Source organism: Phyllopteryx taeniolatus, chromosome 21 (assembly GCF_024500385.1).
Source record: "Phyllopteryx taeniolatus isolate TA_2022b chromosome 21, UOR_Ptae_1.2, whole genome shotgun sequence".
Classification (NCBI taxonomy): Eukaryota; Metazoa; Chordata; class Actinopteri; order Syngnathiformes; family Syngnathidae; genus Phyllopteryx; species Phyllopteryx taeniolatus.
Window position 1 is genome coordinate 11,122,993 of NC_084522.1, and position 24,210 is coordinate 11,147,202.

General features: G+C 38.9%; 1 protein-coding gene and 1 long non-coding RNA gene across 10 annotated transcripts in view; both read left to right on the forward strand.

The window, feature by feature from the left end:
• Nucleotides 1-9,820: 9,820 nt before the first annotated feature.
• Nucleotides 9,821-13,115, forward strand: LOC133471192 (uncharacterized). 6 transcript variants are annotated; one of them, XR_009786151.1, is made up of 5 exons: nucleotides 9,821-10,170; nucleotides 10,483-11,494; nucleotides 11,602-11,710; nucleotides 11,824-11,908; nucleotides 12,877-13,115. It is a non-coding gene; the product is annotated as an uncharacterized LOC133471192 (long non-coding RNA). The 6 variants fall into 6 exon arrangements; XR_009786150.1 differs by lacking the exon at nucleotides 11,602-11,710 and having other exon boundaries at nucleotides 9,825-10,170; nucleotides 10,483-10,565; nucleotides 11,410-11,494; XR_009786148.1 differs by having other exon boundaries at nucleotides 9,822-10,170; nucleotides 11,602-11,908.
• Nucleotides 13,116-14,336: 1,221 nt separating this feature from the next.
• myo1g (myosin IG) overlaps nucleotides 14,337-24,210 on the forward strand; it is a 30,261-nt gene continuing 20,387 nt past the window's right edge. The window contains exons 1-13 of one of the 4 annotated variants that reach the window (XM_061760438.1): nucleotides 14,337-14,649; nucleotides 16,058-16,266; nucleotides 16,671-16,764; nucleotides 17,634-17,799; nucleotides 18,257-18,310; nucleotides 18,486-18,581; nucleotides 18,960-19,076; nucleotides 19,154-19,360; nucleotides 19,463-19,608; nucleotides 19,695-19,809; nucleotides 20,029-20,199; nucleotides 20,493-20,563; nucleotides 21,598-22,639. In XM_061760438.1, the coding sequence (XP_061616422.1) occupies nucleotides 14,555-14,649; nucleotides 16,058-16,266; nucleotides 16,671-16,764; nucleotides 17,634-17,799; nucleotides 18,257-18,310; nucleotides 18,486-18,581; nucleotides 18,960-19,076; nucleotides 19,154-19,360; nucleotides 19,463-19,608; nucleotides 19,695-19,809; nucleotides 20,029-20,199; nucleotides 20,493-20,563; nucleotides 21,598-21,643 (1,587 nt within the window). In that variant the 5' untranslated portion in view covers nucleotides 14,337-14,554 and the 3' untranslated portion in view covers nucleotides 21,644-22,639. Of the gene's footprint in view, nucleotides 14,650-16,057; nucleotides 16,267-16,670; nucleotides 16,765-17,633; nucleotides 17,800-18,256; nucleotides 18,311-18,485; nucleotides 18,582-18,959; nucleotides 19,077-19,153; nucleotides 19,361-19,462; nucleotides 19,609-19,694; nucleotides 19,810-20,028; nucleotides 20,200-20,492; nucleotides 20,564-21,597; nucleotides 22,640-24,031; nucleotides 24,107-24,210 lie in introns of those variants that run through there. The other 3 variants (XM_061760435.1, XM_061760437.1, XM_061760434.1) reach the window with 3 other exon arrangements.

Below are 24,210 nucleotides of genomic sequence, written 5' to 3' on the forward strand. Positions count from 1 at the left end.
AAAACATTTGATCCAGGCCACGACGTGTGTGTGTGTGTGTGTGTGTATGTGTCAAGTCACATTGCACAGTCTAGTCCTTTGTAGTATCTGACCTTGAACAATGTTCAAACAATGCAGTCATGTTTACAATGGAACATTCAGGTGCCAAGGTCCAGAAATGATTAAATAGGTCTTTTGGTGTTGGCCTACATTTTGTCACAAATCCAGTATGTGGGTATAAGTATTCTGCATCTCTCTCAACAGCTGGGGAAGTGGGCTGGATACCCACTTTTGTGTGATACCGTAATTGGTATTGGTGTAGTGTCTGTGCATTATTCTTTGCATCCATCCATCCATTCATCCATTTCCTTCGCCGCTTATCCTCACTAGGGTCGCGGGGGTGCTGAAGCCTATCCCAGCTATCTTCGGGCAGGAGGCAGGGTACACCCTGAACCGGTGGCCAGCCAATCGCAGTGATTCTTTGCAGTAATTCCCCCAACAAAACCATCATTCAGCGAAAAAAAAAAATATATCAATCCCCTTCACCATGGAGCTTAAACAGCAGATAAAGTGTTGAAGGGGACTGATGATACGAGTGCAGGAGGGATTTAACAGGCTGCTTCATTTGGCATCATGAATGAACGAGCAGGAGGATGAACGGAAGGAGGATGTATGGCAGCACAACACAGGTGTTTTCTCAGCCACAACCCGTTGAAAATTGTTTATTAGGTTTCCCTTAGGATTCAAATGTCAGCAACATTTTTTTGCAGAATGCACTGAATCCTCAGAAGTAATAAATATGGTGCAGGAGAGAAAAAAAGCCTTCAGCATTTTGATAAGGCCAAAACAGGATACTGATGCAAAACATTTCAGACTCAAGGACAGCTAAAAGCGCTGTGCAGAATGGTAATGAAACACAAATGAAGAACGGTTTTCATTTCAACATTTCAAAAGTGGGTGTAAGAGATAGGCCATGGATGAATGTAATAACATTAATCCATCATGGTTCAGACAATCATGCAACTGAAATGTATATGGAAACTATGCTGATCATCATTTTTAATAAATAGTGAAACCTCAAAGGTACAATGCCCCTAACATCATGTCATTTGGAATTCTGCCCAAATTTGTCAGCAAAAATGACACTTCAGCTCAGTGAGCATCAAAAGGATGATCACATTTTTTTTTTAATGTAAGGGGAAGTAATTTCGTTTAATTCTATTTTTTTATTTTGTCTGACCATACAACAGTTAACAAATATTTTATGCATTCATGATACTTAAGAATGTTAAAGGGTTACCTAAAATATTGCCTGTACCAGTAATTTTATCATGGCGACCGTATGAGACAGGAATGTAGTCATTCATTAATATTGATTCTTATTTCCTTGTGATTGGCTGGTGACAAGTCCAGGGTGCACCACGCCTCTCGGGAAAAGTCAGCTGGGATAGGCTTCGGCTGAAACGCGACACGGGTGAGGATAATTGGCATGGATGATCCTTGCTGTAGCCTGGCTTATAGATCATATGTTTTCAATTGCCCGCGACCCTAGTGAGGAGAAGCGGTACGGAAGATGTGTGAATGAATGAATGTTTTCAATTGATTGATCAGAATGTGTTTTGCTGACTAATAAAACTAACAAAATGCTACTGGAGGGGACACTGGAAGCGAAAACCTTACTGACTTAGACAAGACAAGGGTTTCAGGTCTTTGTAGGGGATGTACAGTATGTGCATTTGTAAGTGATGTGCCTAAGGTAAAATTAATATGTCACAAATCACTCCAAGCAGCTGTCCCTGCACACTTGCTGTTTTGAACTTAGCAGGCTACAAATATGTTTGAAGTCTAATTTTAGCAGATCTCTGTCGGAGATAACATCCGACATCTGGTGTTATTTGCTTTTGTTTCTTGACCACTGCTGAGAGACCCATATGGAGGAGAGTTCACTAAGAGATGACAACTTTTTTTTCGAGTCCTTCTATCACTGTCAGTGTATTATTATTGCTATAGTGTGTGTTCGTGCAGTGCAGGTTTACACCAATGCAAACCCAAATAATAAGCATATTGTTAAACTAATACCTCACTGACATTTATATTATATTTTTTTGGGGTCATTTTCATGTAATTGGATCAATAACGGTAAAGACACTAAAACATTCTAATTAAGCTATTTTTTTTATGCCACCTTGGTTTTATATGCGTAAATGTCTCAGAATCGTCATTAATTGCCAAGTATGTCAAAAAACAAAACAAACAAAAAAAACAAACAAGGAATTTGTCTCCGGTAGATGGAGCCACTCTAGTACAACAACAGACAGCCATTTGAAAGAAAGTACTTTTTGAGACATAAAAGCATAAAAGTTAAGTTAATAAAGTCACTTAGCAATGAAAGGTTACCAGTAATGCCGATGCAATTTTTATTTGTATTTATTATTATTATTTTTTGGACAATTGTGCAAATTATGCAGAGTGCTCTAGCAATTTAGAGCAGTTTGAAATGACTAATAGAGCAATAATCTGGTACAGTGACCATTGTGCAAATGGTGCAGAGACTTCAAGAAATGTAAGCAGTTTAAAGTCAGTAGTGGTGCGATAATCTGGAACAGTGTCATTTGTGCAAATAGTGCCGATACTTCTCAAGCACATGAGTGGCCAGTATTGGTCAACAACAGATATGCAAGTTGTGCAGAGTGACGAGAGTGCACTCCAGTGAGTGCATAAATAATGTATAATTGGCTCGACAGATATGTGACAACAATCTCAAGACAAAATTGGCAGCATGTTACAATGATATTGTAAGTTAACTGTTGAAACAGCGCGCTTAAAGTCCTATTTTCAAAAGGTTATTGATGATTTAAAATTGTAGGCATTCATAGTAAAGGCAGGCCTTATTGACAGACCAAATGGTTGTGGCCCAATGAAATATATAATCATAATAATGGTATAGAGATGCAAGAGTGATGACATTTTCACAGATTCATGCATATCTCAGAAATAACACCTTTATTTTGCTGTCTGCGTTTGTGTGAAGGCAAAATGGCTGCCTCATGGTGGCACTTCAGCTCACAGATCCCTCTGGTGTATTGCAACAACATAACGAGCATCTCTCCAGTGGTATTAACAACAAAGACAGCTTGAGTGAGGGACAAACATGTAAAAGAACCAAAGAAAGGAATACTAAGCAATAGGAGAAGAATCCTATACTGTACAGAAGCCCCAAAAATGTAATTAGTATTTTCAGAAAACATGCTGCAAATCATGAAACCTTGAGAACACATAATGGCAAAGACATTTTGGCATAAAAAGTTCAAAAAAACTTTACTTTAGCATCTTTTTTTGTTTTTTGTTTTGAAGAAACAATTATTACCGTTTGATTGATAACAACTGCCAATAATTCAAACACTCATACTGTATCAGTAAAATTAATTGATTTTAAAAAGGAAATTTAGTGGGGTGTATCTTTACTGTTATTGATCAAATTACATTAAAATGACCCTTGTATTGTGCTTTTATACTCCCAAAAAAGCAAGCCTTCAAGATAAAAATACATCAAGCGTTAAAAGAAAAAGATAATTTCCACACTATTTTTGTGTTGTTTGTAACATCTGTATTGCAATTATGTGAGAAATAATGTGTTTTGTGTGTGTCACAAAAGTACATTTGTAAACTTGTCATGTTCTCCATTTACACCGATTCGGTGATGGGGACAGATATAGTGCAATTTAAAACGGCTCAAACAGCAGAACAAACTGGAATTTCCAGTTCAGTGTATAAAAATAAAAAGGTCAATGTTTGCTCTCAGCCTCCAAGCGCAGATGAGCAGCAACAACACAAACATAGCAAATATGAGAGGAAAAAAAAATAAAAAAATAAAAAACTTCACTGTGGCAACATAAAACAAATTAGGCTATCAAAATGCAGTGTTCTTCATTGAAAATATTCATTTCCAGCTCGGTAATTTTATTGGATTATGTTGCATAATATTTGAAGCAGTACACATCTGAAAAACAGTTTAGGAATGACTGCAGACTTTACCATTACAAGATGATTAGTCATTCGTGACATGGAGAAATGCATTTTATTTGTTTGTAGCCTGCAGCTCATTGGACCCACAGTGCGAGGAAACTAGATTAACTGTTAACTGTTATTGTTAGTTGTAATTGCCAGTTTACTGATCTTAAAACTGATTACTGAAGTCAATTATTCTAGCCTTATTCTATCCTAACATCATGCTCAAAGTCTTCATATGAAATGTATTGACGTTAAATATTATGGGAATTGTGGATGAAATCAATACATTTGATGATCAAAATGCAGTACCATATCAACCACATACTGTACTGGTTAAAAACTTATTTTTGTCCTGATGAAATGACTTAAGTTTCATACATTTAAAATCTTGCATAACTCACCATTAATGATCGTTCTAATAATTTCCAAGAGCATGACGCCATCAGCCCCTGGTTTGCCATTCAATAGCCTCGTGGCGTGATTGTCAATAAATCTGCTTTTGTAGAAGAGTGTATTGATGCTATGCTGAGGATTAAAAAGAATGGAAAGAACAAATGCATGTCAGATGAACATTTAAGCCCTACAATTAGTCCTTAAATGTAATCCACCGTAAAAAGCAAAACGGTCATAATGCTAAGACTGTACACATTACTCAGAACCTCAAAAGTGAGGTTGATAATCTAGTGCAGTGATTCTCTAAGGGTCTCTCTCTTTAGTACGCAAAAGAATGACTGCCTAAGTACAGTTCAGTTGTATTTACAGTAACTTTCAAGTTCAATACATTCACATTTAATTTTTAAGAACTGTTCGTTTATTTAGGTACAACATTTTGTGAACATTAATGCACAATATGCTTGAATTGAATCAATACTTAATTTTCCTACATTTATGCGAAGTGATAATGTTCAATCCATGCATAATGCAATGGCAGTTTATAATGATATTAAATACACTTTTAGGAATTAAAATAACTGTCTTGTTTTGGATGAACACTTGGGCCTACCACGCCACTGTATTTTCAATGTTGCTCATGATGGCGGTACTTGGAGCGCCAAGTAGTTTTTTTCTAGGTGGTACTTGGCGTAAAATGTTTGAGAACCGCTGAGCTAGTACATTGACATGTGGCTAGTTGGTGAAAGCATGAACCCTCCCCGCCCACCCCGCAGCTGCCACTACAATGAGTACACTGTACAAGGATTAAATCCATCAGTGGAAAGTTTTCCCAGTGACCATTAGCAACAATTAATTGATTTTCCCAGTCAAGCCCCTGCGTAGACATGGGCAGTATTAAAGCCCAAATGGCTTTGTTCATAGCAGGAGATCAAGCAGTAACACAGTAGTCTAAGTTCCAACAACACCCACATGTAGGCAGGGAAACAGACGACCAATTATGAACCCCGGCTGCACATCAACGTTTTCTGTCCTGGACCTCCTCCATCTTCCATGTTGCATGACCCACATGTCCCAGCAAACTGTGCTTGCTGGGACCTCTGCCTTTGTCTGTCTCTTCATATCTACCTCACAATTACTGCCTGTCTAATGGAGCCACAGGCATTAAAACAGTAAAAGTCGCTCCTTTTACTACTGCTGTGCTACAATTTTTTTGTTGTTGTCCTCATTAGCGTTACAGGTGAGCTGGTGCCTATCCCAGTTTGAGTGGGAGGTGGGCATCCTGTACTTGACAATTGTACAGCACGTGTAGACAAACACCCATTCACACTCACGTTCATGCTGATGGACAATTTATTGTCTTTAATGAACATGCATGTTTTTTTGGATGTGGGAAGAAGCTCGCGTACCTGCAGATAATTTTATACTATATTTAAATTAATAATACATTTGAAAATCTAAGTTTTAACACTGCCTGAAAGGTTATGTACAAGTAAGCACCCCTTGAGAAGCCCTGCATGAGATTCTACAGGTGTACCTCATGTGGGGAGGCGTGTGTATTGCATGAATGGAGTCACATATTCTTACAAGTGTATCTGGAACATTTAATTTAGTCCTAACTTAGTTCAGTCTCACTACTGGGATACTTAATTTAGACAAATGGACAATTGACAGTATTATATCTGGATCAAAGGTTAAAAGTGTGTTGTCAATGTGAGAGAATCTAATGTAATTAATTGTATTCATTGTACATTATGTGGATAAGAGCTCTACTGTGATCTCAGGATCTTTCCACATACTCTAATTTGTGTCTGTAATGTTCCGTGTGCCCTGCATATGACCTGCAGTGAGACAAAAGTTAAACATTTTCTAGCTCCACATGCTAAAATCCATTAAACTTGCACTCAATTTGGGGGAAGAAAACTGCAACAAAACTGAGTCATTCTTTTTTTCCTTCTGTAGGCCAAACTGGATAAAGCCGTAAAACGTGACCATAAAGCAATCTGTGTTAAAGGGGTGAACATTTGCGAAAGATGTTTGGATAGGCTACAATATATGTCTGATAGCTCATCATAAAAGCCCTTTTATTGCTATTCCCGTATTGTGAAATACCAGCATGTCCTATTTTTGTTTGCTCAAGAACAAAACATTTCCTGAACTACTTGTACAAAAAACACTTATGGCTGAGCAAAAATTTCCAGGATTTGAGATTGGGAAATCCAAACAAAGTGAGTAAAAGTCAAAGTGAAATATTCTGCTGAGTAATACTGCTGACCATGTCTCAGCCTGAGATAAAGATTATTTAAAGATGATGACTGTGTAATGTGGAGTTCCCAGAAAGTTTGATAAGACACTATTAGGTGTCACTAAGCTGCATTGGCACATGACAAGGCTATAAGAGATAGCCTCGTTAAAAATAATGATCCTAAAAAAATATTACTTCAATGGTGCCACATTGTTTGTAAGGGCAAATCCGGATGAGATTTGACTGCTCGAGTCGATATGAGTAGATTGAGACCTGAGAACATCCTGCGCTGAGCATTGTGCTCAATTAAGGGGCTGACTCACCAAGCTTGGTGGGGAAATCATGTTCTGGAAAGCGTCTTAGTGTTAAGATCCATCTCCTGAATTAAAACCGTTGGATGCACCGGGTGCCCTCTGTTGAGTGGCCACACGTGCTGTTATAGTCTTGGTTAGCAGCCCTGTCCAGAAAATGGAGATGCTTTTGCACTATCCTGACATCTGCAAAGTTACTCCATTTATCAGTCATATCCAAAGTTTAAACAAATGTTTAACGCTATAGTGAAATGCATGGCTACCATCTTATATACATACACTCACTCACATTTGCATAAAAACATTCCCAATCTACACATATATTCATACACTCATGTACATACATGAACATGTGCATGCATACCAACATATGCAATACATTCATACACATTTAATCATGCGTAGATAATAAGACATACAATTTCAAATGCATGCTGTTAAAAAGTAAGCATGACGCAAGTGAGACATTTCTGCTTGCACGTACATATTTTTACGCAGGTGATTTATATCAGCATTATTGATAGTCACAGTTGTGAGCACAGTAAATAATGTTCTTTTTTGATAAAATGCTAACAAAGAACATGGCTGAGCCAGTCAGCCAAATGTTATCATTCGATATTCTGCCATAAGAATGCTAATAACGCTCCTTTCAAATTTACAATGTCAGCACCTCTCAGAATGACGTAGTGCCGTTCTAACAACTACCGTAATGCATTAGATTGTCTGAGTGTCCGTAATGTTGTGGTCATTAAGTATAGCCGTCAGGTGGAAACATTTTACTCTTCTAATCGGGTCCACTCTTTTTCTTGACAATGTTATAAAGTCTAAACCTGAATTTGGTGTGCTGAAACCATGCAAACATCAAGGCTGATACTAAATAGATAAAGCGGATCCAAGCTGACGGGATGTCCATAAAGACTTTTAGGGCCCATGCACACAACAGGAGGATGGAGGAATTTTCCACCTCATTCTTGTGGGCGGAGATCAGGTGAATGGGATTATGTGCTCATTATCCCTGAAGTCTGAATCAAGGGCCAGTTATCTTAAAACCGTGCTGGTTACATGTTTGTGGAAGACTAGCAAGGGGCAAGTAAACAGTATAAAGCAGGGGTGGTATTTGTTTAAATAATCAGTTAATTATAATTCAATTAATTAGAAATAATACAATTCATACATGAGAATGCATTGTTTTATAATTAGAATTATACAGTTTGAGCATATACATTTTTTTGAGCTCATCTAGATGACCTGACCCATCTGTCCATTTTCAAAATCAAACTGGCCACAAAAGGAAGCAATTGAAGCCTCTGAGTACAGCTTCCAAAATAACCCAGTTGAACAACACATCTTGACTGTTACCAGTTGTCGCAGTTGTGGGGATGGCTGGCACCTGACATCACACATGTGCTTGCATGCATTCACGTCAAGGCATTTTTCGAAAACAGTACTGACTACTCTATGATCTACAGTACAGTACATCCAATTACATAAATCTCTCTTAAGCCTTCACTTTTGTGGAATGTATAGATGGCAGAGGAAGAAACAAACTTACTGAGAAGATTTATTGCATTTTGAGGTTCTTGCAGTAAATATGCGGTATGACTTGTTGAATGAAAAATGACATGATGTTCACAGAACATACTGTAATTGTCATGAGAGTACTGACAACATGTGCCTGATGGCTTTCAGGTCAAATATTGCCATTGTTGGATTAGTTGGTTTGGGTAAAGAGAGGTGGGTTGTCAGTTTCGGGATGTTATTGCGAATACAAAGAGTGTCAGCTGAGCAAGTGGTCACTGTCACTGTCGGGAAACAATGCTATAATTGATTTGAACGCTATCTGCTTCTCTATGGCCTTTTTGTGGCGCAACAATACAAGTGTGAGTCACAGACCACGAGCGTGAGCGAGGAGGACGCTCCAGAGCTGCCAACTCCCACCAGCAACGGCTGTCCACTGTGTTACGAAAGCCCTCCTACATAGGAATTGTCCAACAGGGCCTACATAATATTATGTTGTTTTAAAAACAATAATTTTCCAAGCTGTTGTCATGCAGATACTACTAACTAACTAACCCACATAAGTCTTCCTGATAGCATCATACAAAATGTAATTCTGACAACATTTAAGGAAATAAACATTCCATATCGTATCAGAGCTGGTATGCCAAAGAGAAATACTTTATATGGTGATTTCATGCCGATTTCTACTTTTTTGTGACTGAATCTATCATTTTCCAACAAAAAAAAAATGTGTGTGCGTTAAATTGTGTGTCTATTCACACACTTGCTTTCCGTTGTACTGTATAACCTGATGATTTGTGTGTTGTTGTTGTTGTTTTTTTTAAAAACATACTTTATTTTAGTGGCGGGCCCTCCATTTGGTACCTTGGCCTTCAGTGGGGATTTACCTGACTTAATCCACCTCTAATACCACCAAGTTTATCACATTGCAATTATAGAAACCATGAATACTACACAAAAACACAATACAACAGCACTGTGCCATGTGCATTATCTGGAGCAGTATATAACGATGATTTATCATAGCATGACAAAAGCATCCATCCATTTTCTGTACCACTTATACTAACTAGGCTCACGGGTGGGCTGGAGCCAATACTAGCTGACGAATGGGTGAGCGGTAAGGTATAGCCTGAATTGGTTGCCATATAGACAACCATTTACTCTCACATTCACAACTAAGGACAATGTAGAATCTTCAGCGAACCTAACATGCATGTTTTTGAAATGTGGGAGGAAGCCAGAGTACCTGGAGTAAAGCCACATAAGTATGGAGAGAAGATTTAGACTTCACACAGGAAGGAATAAGGGAAACACTACAGGTGCTTGACTGCCCCCTGCTGGCAGAAAACGGAGCAACCATTGGTTTACGTCACATCCGGTTAAGGCGGCGTTTTCATTCGCATTACTGCCAGGGAGGCACTCATTGCGTAATTACAGCTTCTGCTCATGAATCCACTTTCATCCTACTAACTAATTTCATCTGTTACGTTCTATTACTTTTTAGAAGCACTTAGTAAGTTACGGTGCTTGATTTAAGTTGTTATAGGACGGTTGTAGTTGATTTGTGATGGCGTGTACTATGTTTGCTGGCAACGTCAAAACGTGGCTTCATTTTTTTTTTTTTTAAACCCCCCAATCTTTCAAACTATTTGTGTCGTGAGGTTCCACAAGAACAGCTATTGTACAGACGGTTGATACCAACATGGAATGGTAAGGCATTTTCCTTGAGTCCTTTATAAAACCGTGATATTTAGTTCTTAAAGTTACAAGAGTATTGAAGAGGCAATTGTGGTGGTTTTTAAAATATCACAATGATGGCTGCCGACCTTCCAGCGAGACTGAGGCTGCATGCATGCTGTGGCTATGCATTGCAGGGTTATAGGTAAACCTCTGACACGCACTGTACAGTGCTTCGTACTAACCCATTACATGTTTGCCTGAATGCTTACAGACTGGCGTTCAAACTGTTTTTGTGCTTATGGAATGGACTCACCCGATTAAACGAAGCACAATATTTTCCAGGATTGAAAAGGTGAAGCAAAGGCGGACCATGCTCTTACCTTCTGACTGACGTGTCGGTGTGGGACAAAATGGAGAAGATCCGGGTTTGTATTAGCAAAGACATGAAATAGCCTACATTGAACCCCACTTTATCACAGGGTTCCATTACAGACCCACACACAATTGGTGAAAATCCGAAATATAGACACCATATAAACACAAAGACGCAAAGTGTGCTTATTGCATCAAGCTCATTTGTCACTCCCAGTTATAGTTTAACGCTATAGACTGGCTGAGAGAGCGCAGATGTTACGGAAACTTATAAACGTTCGATCAACGGCAACTTTAACACACAGCAGCAATACATACAAACGGCATACGACAATATTCACAGACATATTGTCTATGCTCTGTGGGAACAATGCAACACATGGTACAGTATTACAATGTGGGAAGTCCTCTTGGTCTTGCTCTTAATTACACAGCATCTCGACCTCAGTGTTGCTCAGCATGTTGCAACAAAACGTGCTCCCACACTGAAAGCACACATCTAAATTCGGACTTACCCGTATACTGTGAAAACCTATAAAAATACCACTCGCTTATTATAACGGGTCCATGAGCAATGAACCATGATATAAGGGCGGAGCACAATTTTTTTTTTCTCCCCAATGTTGGCGGTGTTAAATGTGTGACTTACGAACTATAATAATGATGGCTGCAGACCTTCCAGCGAGACTGAGCCCACACTGGTTCTGTACTTTCATTGTGTCTGCTAGAGAGAGGTGAGGTTGTTTGAGGCTCTCCTATGGCTATACATAGCAGGGTTATAGGTAAACCTCCTACAAGCACTGTAGCAATAACTCACCACCAAGTGCCATTAAAATCCCCCAAAATAGAAGTTAATGAATCAAAACAACTGATTTAACATCGCACGATATGTTACAGAATTGACAATTTGGAGTGAAGGTCGACCACGCTCTTACCTCCTGACTGACGTGTGGGACTTGTGTAGAACTTGGAGAAGATTCTGGTTTGTATTAGCCAAGACATGAAGTAGCATGTGTTTTTTTTTTTTTTTTTTTTTTTTTTTTTTTAATATTTATTGTTTTTATTTGCTAATGCAATGATTGCTTGCAGACCTTCCAGCGAGACTGAGCCCACACTGGTTCTGTACTTTCATTGTGTCTGCTAGAGAGATGTGAGGTTGTTTGAGGCTCTGCTATGGCTACACATGGCAGGGTTATAGGTAAACCTCCTACAAGCACTGTAGTAATAACTCCACCAAGCGCCATTAATATTCCCAAAAATAGAAGTTAATGAATTCAAACAACTGATTTAACATCACACCATATGTTCCAGGATTGACAATTTGGAGCAAAGGGCCGCCATGTTCACACCTCCTGACTGACTTGTGTAGAACTTGGACAGAATTTAGATGATTGAGGTTAGTATTTGCCAAAAACATGAAGTAGCATGTTTTAAAAATAATAATAATTTATTTATTTTGCTAATGCAATGATTCAGTTTCAGTTTATTTTTGAAAGGGGACAATGCAATTTCATAAAACACATGGTTAAAAAAGCCAGAATTAGCCAGAAGGCTAGTTTTCATCTGTAGTCCCCTGGCCATGATGTAAAAAAGCAGTAAAATACATCTACAAGACAATATAATACAGGATACATAATCAAACTATACTATTAAGAGAGAATAAAACCATATTTTCTTTGATCATAACAAAAAGACAACATAACATACTTGTCTTTTAGTGTTGGCAGCTATAGGTGTTAACTAGCCACATTTTCAATTGATTGATTGATGCAGGCCTTCCATGGAGACTTAGCCTGCACTGGCTCTGTTCTTCCCTTAAGTATCTGCTAGAAAGATGCGAGTCTGATTGAGGCATAGCGGCGTTATAGTTAAACCTCCTACATAGTTTTATAAACAGACAACTTCATACTGCAGTTTGTGACAATAGACATGTTGCAAGTAAAAGTGCAAGTTATATTCATGTACTGTATAACATATTGGCCTAACTTCTTGTGACGCCACAATAGCAACTGTATGACGCTACATCGCTTTTCTGCAGTTACCAATAGCCTCAATGAAAGTTATGGAGTGTGGCGCCCTCTAGTGGCAAATACAAAGCAGTGAAACAGTAACATTCCAGTAAATGGCTTGCGCTCAAGAGTTTAGATGCCTTTAGTATGAATACAAATGCACTAAATGGTAACCACAGGCACATTATCAGGTTTACACAAAGCGTGCTTTGTACAATCCTCCTACGACCTTTTTCCTTAACCGATTTAAAATGATTGAAAATATTGCATTAAGGAGTCGACTGTTGCATATATAATCATGATTAGAACACTGTTCTGTTCCAACTGATTTAATCACTGTCTTTTTCATTTTCAGAAAATGGTGCAACAGGCCTCGAGCATCTAAAGGGACGCTACATGGCATTTGCTTTGTTGCCTGGATGTCAATTGGTCATTTAAATTGTTAATGAACTTTACTGTAACCACTGTTGTTAAACTGAATTTATTTTAATAGCAACAGTATGTAAATATTCCAAATCAAAAGGAGTTGCAGTACATGAATTGTGTCAACTATGTATATGTTTGAATTAAATTTATTTTATTTTTTTTAAACAAGCTGGTGGTGTGGTTTCTGGCAAGTACTGCCTGTTTACTACATGTGACAATCTCCTGTCTTCAGATGCAAGCCTTAGCTTACAAATGAAAGCATCCAAGCCTGGCTAATTTTACAAAAACACAACTGAAATCTCCTGAATGCATGCAGGAAAATGTGTCATGGTCTGATGAAACCAGGTTTAAACTTTTGGGACATAATGCCAAAAGGTATGTTTGGTGCAAATATAACATTGGTCATCTCCAAAAGACCACCATTGTGAAGCATAGTGGTGGCAGCATCATACTTTGGGACCTGAAGACTTCAGTCACAGTCAGTGTTAGCACAAAACCTTTAAGCTAATGCTAGAAAGCCAAAATAAGTCAGGAAAAGCCTACTAGAACACCTGAACTTTATCTTTGGTTAATCAGGCAAAATGATGGCGGATGTGTACAGACTCCCGTTTAACGTAAGTTTCATTCAGAGAGTTCAGATTCAGTTTGGGGATGGCATTGCATGGGCAGGCATGGGGAGAACATGCAAACTCCACACTGGCGGGTCCGGGGATTGAACCCCGGTCCTCAGAACTGTGCGGCAGATGCTCTTAACCAGTCGCCCACCGTTCCACTTACCCATGTATAGTTATGTTTTTTTTTTTTTCTTTCCCCCAATTGATTTGTACAACTTACCGGTTTTATTAAGAGTGGAAAAACTAGTATCAAACATATCCTGGTCTCTATCACCCCAAAAAAATGGCGTTTGAACAGGGTGTGTGTAAACCTTTTATTCCGGTGATGTCCCATAATATTTTCTAACGTAAAATCGTGTTGCTCTGGCAAGAACGCTTGCCAAGTTTGTAGAGGGTTCCTGTCAAGATTTGCTTGGTCACAGTGCTGAGGAAAGCGTCACTGAGTGCATGGATGATTTAGGTTTAAAATGTTGTTCTCTGACAGCCTGTTCAAAGTGATTCCCTCATTTTACATGTACACAAAAAACATGCAATCATCAAGTGGTCCTTTCCCTGAAATAAAAGATAAGGCTAACCTATTCAAATTTCAAGAAAAGGTCTGTAAAAAGTATTTCAGAACAGGTGCATGGGTTTCTATGTATGAACATTTCTTAGCCATGTTTCACGAGTTAGACCCTGGCTGCTCTGAACTCTGTTAAAAAGTCATTGTAAGACAGTGAGTTTTCAACACTTGCCAGAAGAGTAAAGGCAGAGGAGGATGTCTTCAAAGATAGCCTTCTACTATTTATGTTCATAAAGACGTTTGAGGCTACAGGATGACTGACAGGTTGACATGTTGCTGTTTGCAGACTGCCTCGGCACGAGTAGAGCACACACCACGCCTCTTGTCGCGCACTGTCTACTCAGAAGTCAGCCATACTTCTCTTTTTTTGTTGCTTTCTGTTCCCTTTCTGTCTTTTGTTCTGGCTATAATTGCTGAATCCGGGCAAAAGGATGGCAGAGATGGAGGGCCTCGAGTTTGGGAAGTCAGACTTTGTGCTTCTGGATGAGGTGACCATGGATCAGTTTATGGAGAATCTCAAATGGAGGTAAATGCTGACACTGAGGAAGAGGAAGCTGGAAGCTACTGATGTAAAAGTTTTCATTGTACCGCTAAAAGCCAAGACCTCTTTACATAACTTCACCTGTTTAGTCATCTTGTTAGTCTTTAAAACCAACCATCTCTTTGAGGGTAAACTACATCAAGCAAATACTGTAAAGTGAATCTAGCATCTAACCAAAATTTAACAATGAAATAACCTAATAGTTTGGTTACTTTTTCCCCCTCTCCTCATTCTTAAGGCCTTTCCACAAAATGCAGAAAATATAGAATTCAATGCTAAATTTCGAATGACTACCAGTCCGGTAGTATTGTCTTTAATTAATTTTTTTATTTTTTGTAGAAGCTAAAGGTAGCCAAGTTGAGTCATGGTTTTATTACTATTTGTTAGCCATACAGTTTGGGGAAAACTACTAAACCAAGATTTTCCAAACTGGATGGACCGGACATGGATAAAGGACTAAAGAACCTCTTACATTTTGGTCAGCATCCACTGAAAAGCGCATCTGAGATTTACCTTTGTCACTTATGTATTTAACTTTGCTAAGAAATTTTTTAAATGCATTATCCATTAAGGTTAATGGCAAAATGATGGCACATGTACTATTGTAACTACATAAAAGCTTAATAGCCATGTCAACATTTATTGGTGGGATGTCCTTATTTGATTCAAATTATCAAAATATCTAATTTAAGTCTGTATCAGCAGTTCTGACTTAAGCAAACCTGCCCTGAGCAAACCTTTTTACTGGAGGGACTACACACCTTGGCCACAGGAACAACGAAGTATTAAAAACATGAGTAAAACCACAACAAGAAGTGTCTGTGCCACGATAACACAGAAAGCAGGAAGTGACTAATGAAGCAACTTAATTAACTATTGTTATATGCCTGTTCACTCTGATCAACTCAGCTAACCCGCCAATGGATTTGACATGGCTCTGACACAAGTTTCACTTCCTGCTTTCAGTGAATACTCACTGTTGTGCCATTTCCTGGCAGCACTGCATGACACGGCTGGGTTCAGTCTTTCACTAGCAGTGTTAAAATGGAATGGAAAATGAGGCCACACTACTCTCTGTCCCTATAATTGGATGGAAATGAAAACTAATGGGGCCTATTATTATTCTGCATCTTTACACAAAAAGATGGACTCTTTGAACAAAAGTATCGAGACACACTTTTTAATGAGTTAATTTAAATACCAGGGATTGAACAACACCCCTCTATCTATTGGGGTTGGCGGTAGGACAAACTGCATATTTTTTTTTTACATTTCCAGTTCTTTGAGGTGTAAGGGCCAACTGTGCTGATACGTGTCTGTATACAGTGTTATACCAATGCCTGTATCTTCACAGAATAGTAATAAGTCTTCAGTGCAATTTTTATGTGGACAGGTTTGAGAAGGGTCGGATCTACACCTACATCGGAGACGTGGTGGTCTCTGTGAACCCTTACAAACAGATGGACATCTACGGGAAAGATGCAATCGACGCATACCGTGGTCGCGAGCTATACGAAAATCCACCTCACCTCTACGCAGTATCTGATGCTGCCTATAAGGCCATGAAGAGACGAGCCAAAGACACTTGCATTGTCATATCAGGTCGGTTCCTAAATGAAGAAGCAATCGAATATCTCACTGAAGAGCTTTGTTTCGAGAAACTGTGCTAACTCATGAGTCCTTTCAGCCTTTTTGTTGCTGATGTGGTGTGCACTTGTGTATTTTCTACAAATTAGAATCAATTACATTTTAGCTTCTAGTAAAGAATAAGACCAAATGAGCATAAGAAAAGCAACATTATATACCTCCATGAAGAATAATAAAAGTAAGAAACCGTTTCACAGCAGTGAGGTGGCTCCCTGCAAATGGAGGATGTGCTACAGAGCAACATTATTATTATTTTGTTTTACTTTGAATGGACCAAACCGTTTGTGGAATGTTTTTTTAAAATAAGATTTAAGTATAATCTCGCACAATCAGTATTGCAAAATGTTTGTGGTCTTCAGGTGAAAGTGGTGCAGGGAAAACAGAAGCCAGTAAATACATCATGCGGTACATTGCAGCCATCACAAACCCAAGTCAGAGGGCAGATGTTGAAAGGTAAGCAGTAATCAAGTTGTTTGAAGATTCTAACTATACTATAAATACTAAAGACAAGATACCAGTGTCTGTATCTTCAAAGGTGGCGTGACCATTTGAACTTCCTTCGTGTGCGCCTGCATTCAAGCACTTGCTACTATGTTTGATCACATTCTTCAATTGATGATATATGGTGGAGTGGAGGCACGTGTATCCAAACACCAACAAGTGCATGAACTGAATCACTCTCTAAAATGTGATGGTCAAAGCAAAATAGGCTTCACAGAACATTGTTAGTAATACCTGGATCCGCTAAGATGCAACAGAAATGGAGGAAAGTGAACTAACTACACTAAGACGAATCACAAAAACCAAAACTTGGTACAAACATATTTATTGACGCACTAGGGAATAATATGATAATAAAAAACAACTGATATGAGTGAATCAGGGGAATAACTCAAGGATGTGAACACTAAATGCAATTATTTCAACCCCCTGACCGATCAACTAATTACTCCCACAGTACAGTTAAAGTAATTGCCATTACAAAACTACAGGGCTGTTCTTTAACATTGCTGATAATTTAGCACTTTCCAAAACATGAAATTCCGTTCACAAAAGCTGTATACATTGCTTTGGCCTGAGCACAAAAACAGCAAATTGGTGAATTTTTCAGCAAAATAAAAAAAGCAAATATGCAAGGATTCACTGTACAGCAATGGCCAAATGTTAAATACTGCAATACCTTTCAAAATGGAGAATTATTATAATATTGTTTTAACTAGCTCCCAATTGTTGAATTCACATCCCAAACTCTTTTGGGCCCCTATGATATTTGCATTCTTTGATGTTCCCATGGACGGTTATGCCCACTTGGAATCAATCAGCGTGAAGAACGTGCTGCTCAAGTCCAACTGTGTTCTGGAGGCTTTTGGGAATGCCAAGACGAATCGTAACGACAACTCCAGCCGCTTTGGCAAGTACATGGACATCAACTTCAATTTCAATGGTGATCCCATGGGGGGACACATCAACAACTACCTGCTAGAGAAGGTGAGCCGAAGATCTGCAAGTAGTTCTGCTCTGGCATACGCGCTAATGATGCATTTTCTTGTGAACATAAATATTTCATGGGGTGATGAAAAAGAGGGAACGTCAATGAAAAGACTGCTGCACCTACAGATTCTTATTGCTGCTTTGTTGTTGTTGTTGTTTATTTCCAGCTCCTTGAATTATGGTGCTGTTATCTTTTGGGAAGATTTACAATTACTCCAGTTTCCTCCCACAATCCGAAAACATGTTAGTTTCTTTGAAGACTCTAAATTGTCCATATAAACAGGGGACGCAGTATAGAACATTTTTTCAAGCCTTTCTTGTGTATATGCAGACTTGAACCGACCAGATTAGTTTTTCACTTACTGAAAGCGTTACTGGTTAGCTTCAAACAATTTCCCACATCTGTTGTAAATAACATTGATAGGCGTATTTCTTTCCTTTTGAACTGCTCAAGTCCAGGGTGGTTCACCAGCAACAAGGGGAGAGGAACTTCCATTCATTTTACCAGGTAAAGAATAAAGATGAGAATGTGCACCGCAAACCATTCATGGCTAACTGACATTCTGACATGACTATGTCTCGTGTGAACTGAGAAGCAGCAGTCTAAATTCAAGCAAATCTAATGAACCACTTCGACGGTGTGTAAAAAGATTCAGAACTTGTGTGTTGTTGTGCTTTCACAGCTTTTACAAGGAGGATCTGCTGAAACTCTAGCCTCATTTCACCTGCAAAATGAGCCAAGTGTTTATGTGTACACTAAAGAGGGAGCTGCAGCCACTGTGAGATTATTTCATTTTAGTCTGCTGTCCTTAAAATGTTACAATCATGGGAAAAATATATTAGAGCACTTTCTTTCATCAATTTCTTGTTCATTTGAATGTCTGGTACAACTAAAGTATATTACCGGAAGAGTACTATGAACACAACAAAATATACCTGATTCCATAATACTTTGTCCTATTTGACATGTTTAAGCTTAATTGTTTTCCCTGTTACTGTCAAGAAAACATGGAAAATGGCTAGATATCAGTTCTTAAATTAAACTATCATGAGCTATTTTTATTGTCATCATTATATTTGTCCAAACAAATGTAATATTAAAATGTCAATCTGTGTTATATATTAACATTTTGTATTCGTATTTTCTCTCTCTGTAGACCTGCAACAATGATCACTCAAGCCACAAAGCTGTTGTTCATGCGCTGGAAGTCATTGGCTTCTCGAAAGAGGAAATTCAGTCAATTTATCAAATTCTAGCGTCCATCCTGCATCTTGTAAGTTTCTGGAGTACACTATTGCCCGTAACATTAATCAGTCGGAATACTATTCAGACTGTTGTGTTTTCTTTTAGGGTAACATCCATTTTGGAAGTGATGGTGAGAATGTCGAAATTTTGGACATTGACGCTGTGAACCACATCTCCGAGTTGACAGGCACTGATGCGGACAGTGTTATCAAGAGCTTGCTGTACCGCACTGTGGCCACCGGCGGTGGCGAGGTCATTGAGAAGGGTCACACAGAAGAGGAGGCCTGCTTTGGACGGGATGCTTTTAGCAAGGTGCAATATATTCATTTATTGGAGTTCATAATTATGTCCTTCTCTCTTTATATTCTTGTCATTGCTATCTCACTAATTTAATGTGCCACTTTCTCAATGTAGGCTCTCTATGAGAGACTTTTTGGGTGGATTGTAGGCCGCATCAATGGCATCATTGAGGTCAAAAACTACAACCCAATGCTTCATGGGAAAAACACGGTCATTGGGGTGCTAGATATCTATGGATTTGAGATCTTTGACAACAACAGGTTGGAGAATGTTTGCTCTTTCAATGATAGGATATGACTAATTGATGTTAATGTTGCTGGGATGTTTGTTCTTTTGTGTGGGCCAGTTTTGAGCAGTTTTGCATCAACTACTGCAACGAGAAACTTCAACAACTTTTCATCGAGCTGATCCTCCAACAGGAACAAGGCGAATATAATCGAGAGGGTATCCAATGGCAGCATGTAAGTAAAATAAAATAAAAACAGTTATAATGTGCACAATAGAGTGTGTATAGTGTAGAGTTATATTGAACAATGTCTTTGTATGTACGAGTCACTGATAGTGTAGTGAAAATGCATTGATGAAATGTTTCTGTATTCATGTACAAACTGGATTAATGTTGAATGACGATTCTAATCGAAGATGCACAAGTTTGCCATTGCGCTATTATTCCTACACAGATTGACTACTTCAATAACCAGATCATCGTAGACCTCGTGGAGCAGCAACACAAAGGGATCATCTCCATTTTGGATGAAGCTTGTCTCACTGTTGGTAGAGTGACAGATACGGTGTGCCTGGACAGCATGGACATCAAATTGGCGCAACATCCTCACTACACCTCCCGTAAAGTGAGAACATCAACCTGAACTTGAAAAGTGCTCATTGGAAGGCAGACCTTCAAAATTGGACACCACTATTTAAGAGTCCTTTAATTGTCCTTGTTTGACTCAACTCAACACAAATGCAATTTTGAGTTTCTGCCAGTAGAGAGCAGAGTTTCTCTAATGTTCAGCCTTTTAGTTTGGACTTGAGAAAAACTAATCTGATCAACCTTCAAATGGTTTCTGTTGACATTTGGTGGAGAAATTGTATTTCGCTACAATTGGCTCCGACCTCACACATTTTGTCTTTGCATTTGTAGCTCACCCCTACAGACAAAACCATGGACTTCCAGAAGCACTTCCGAATCCGCCACTATGCGGGAGATGTCACGTGAGTTGCCCATTTAGAGTGTTTAACCACTGTGTGATGGTCTTGTGTTTTGGGCCTGGCTGAAAAACAGTGGCACGGTTCAGGAGCGTAATCCATATGATCCTATTAAGAGGTCAGTGTAGGACGTTTGTAACAGAATGTAATCTAAATGTACAGTTCACAATCTTATTGTACAGTACGCAATCTTACTGATGTTTATATTACATTTAGCGCATCTCTGCCTCCCTATCTTTAACTGCTCCATTTCAATGCGTTCACTGAGGCTAAATGTCACCCAGGGCAGATGGGGCCTTTGGCCATTAGTGTGACGGTGGATTTGGTTTCAGAAGGATCACACTGCCCACGTGTACTGCCCTCAATCTCGAGAGGGGAAGGACATTAATATATGTAGTGAACACATCAGGAAGGGCGAGATTGAGAATGGCCAGTGTGACGCGTTTGACTCTTAAGATGTAGCGACAGCAGTAATCAAGGATCACTAATTTTTCATCGTTTTTTTTTTGTTTTTTTTTTTACTTAACATTATATGATCATATATAGCATGAGTGAAAATTGCACAATGACAACTAAAACTGATTTTATGCAGACTCATTATTTGTCTAGGGGTACTTAAGAATTTATGTATTATGGATTAAAATGAACTACACTACATTCATAGCTTTTATTTATTTTTTTCCCTAATCCAGGGCTTTGTGTGTGAAGTGTTGATACGACAATTGTAAGAAACGCAAATCAGTTAGCCCGAGAAGTGATTTACTGCAACTCACGCTTCAAACTCATAAATTGACACATTTTCCCTGCTTTACTGTTGAAGTGCCTCTTTGACTCGTTCATATCAGCTGTATAAAGTTCATTTCCAGGATGTGTATGGAACATTTAAAGGAGCAGAATTGACAATGAAACATACTTGCGTGTAGCCCAACTGAGTAAATTACAGCTTCTAGCATAACTATTGGAGACTGGAATGCGTGCATGTGTGTGTTTGTGTGTGTGTGTGTGTGTGCGTGCGTGCGTGCGTGATGGATCTCTATCAGCCAAGATTTGGAAATGTCAGGGCTGTGTCCAGGTCACTCCCCATGAGATGTCACTCCTCCAAGCTGGTGCTGCCCACTCTCCATCTTATCCCGTCTGAGTCAAGCCTTACTCTGTCTAAATATACGTCCCAGCCCCGTCGAAAAAATAGCCACCCACCTCGTCTCCCCCAAAACACACAAGCTGTGACCTACTTCACCCATCATTTCTTCCTCCTCAACCTCTTTTCCTTCCTCTGCAATACAGCAATCTTTACCTGATGAGTCCTGTGCACTCCATCGGAATTCGCTGCAGCATTTCTCCAAGAAACTGTTCAATTGATCAATTACAATACCTTAGGGTGGATAAATCTCACATCTTTGTCAGCTGGGTCGCAGACTCACTCCTTTGTCGACAATGACCTTCCCTTAGTTTAAGTCATCGTCGCTTCTCCAGAGAGCATCTGACCTTATCTCTACATGTCCTCCACACTCTACCTGTCCTTTCAAATGAATGCCACGACTTGTTCTTATGTCTTTTGACTGCTCCTTACGGTCGTTGGCAAGCATACAGGAAATCTGTCCCTCCTCCTCCCTCCCTCGACCTTTACAAAGTGACTACAAAGTAAACCATTTTTTACTAATATGATATCATGTTTGCATTTCCTTATGTCACATTGCCACCGAGTTCAGTTTCATTTCAACTTAAAATAAATGTTGTATTTCTGCTGTTGTATTTCCACCACGGGGAGTTTAAGGCCAGAGGGTACAGGGGCACGGTGTGCGCTGTGTCTGTAAATATGTGGCACGACGTGACTAGATAAGTGGCATGCTTTTTATTTAATTACAAGGGTGTCTTCACAATGTGCAACGCATAATGTGTTGTTCCCATTACATTCATAACATTCCAGGCTAACACAGAATTGGCAGTCACTGTCGATCTGTCAATGGTCAATGCCAAGCTCCATGCTTTATAACAGGGGTGGGCAAATTAAAGTCCTGTAATATTTATTGGATCAACATTGCTGCTTTTATTTATTCATCTCATTAAAATTAACACTATTGCACATACATTTAATTTTTTTTATATAATTCTAATGAAATGACTTATAAATACTGTAATAACATTAAAAATAAGAATTAATTATCATATTTATTTATTATACTTAACACAAATATTAATATTTTAACTCAAATTTGAATGTTAATTGATTTACTTTTAAGTTTTGATTAACTTTTGTATATACCTCATCTATGAGTGACTTGGCGCATGTGTCTGTCGTGAAAATCCAATGTGACCTTTGAGCAAAAAAGTTTGCCCACCCTCCTATACAGTAAATCATCACGTAATCATCGAGTAAGTGACGCCCCCCACCCCACTTTGCAACTTGTAAAAATTCCAGTTTTCAAGGAATGATGTGCCCTCCGTTGTTTATTATCTTGAGCTTATTATTAGCCACCTAACAGAGCAAAAACGCGCAACGAAGATTCTCCATAACTTCTGCTTACAACCCGGGCTAATTTTAGTTCCTCGTCGACATACAACGCTCATAGAACATTCACGCTGTATTACATCAACGTATTTCCTTGACACCAGTTACTATGTTTTTCTTATACAGGACTTGTGGCATCTTGAAGCATTACAGAAAGAGCACAAAAACTGTGAATCTGTGATTTTTAATTAGTTATTTATTTATTTATGCAAATAGCTGAGGATAGGTTCGACAGAAAAAACACTCACAGCTAGTCTAATTTGTGAATAGCAAACTGTGAATAGGTGATGGTTCGCTTTCACTGAATAACCATACTGCTTTGAACACAACACAAGGGTACCGAAAGTGAGACTATTCAGCTTGTATAATTTGGAACTCTTCACAGCGTATACGCCTACAAATGTGTACTGAAGCGCGTGGTTGAAACAAGTCTTTAATGTGTGGGAGAGGGACAGTATGTAGCTGCTGCCTATGTTTATTTTTTGAAATATTTCTTCATTTGCATTACAGAGCCATCACGCCGTGGAGTTGTTAATGAGAAAAGAATTTTTAATTTTTATTTTGCATTCTCTACAAGCTGGCTTCCCCTGCAGATGAACTTACGTAACTTGTGGCACGTGGTCCCATCATGACCTCTGAGGCCTCAGAAAGCCACCCAAACATTTTGAAGGGAGCAGACAGATTACATTGTAGACGGTTCACTTTTTTTTGCCACCCCAAACGTGAGCTGGGTTCCTGTTTTTGTAAATCTGCTGAGCAGTGTTGATTTAATCTTCTTAGTCATTTGGAACCAATAATGAAATCACTCACTGGGTAATGATGTGATTTGTGACTTTGTAACTCTGTCTCACTTCCTTTAATTTGATCATCTTGATTCTTGTCGAAGTACCCTTCAGCTGTACCTCCCACACTTTTGGCCATTAAGTCTTTATAACGCTCCCTCTCTCCCTCTCCACCTATTACAGATATTCTGTCGAGGGCTTTTTGGACAAAAACAGAGACCTGCTTTTCCAAGATTTTAAGCGCCTCATGTACCACAGGTGCCAAACACGCCACCATAGTTGCAGCTCTTCAGTAACTGGGCCAAGTTTCCCCTTGACCCTGTTAGCACATCAACCCTCTGCTCACTTATTAAAATAACAAC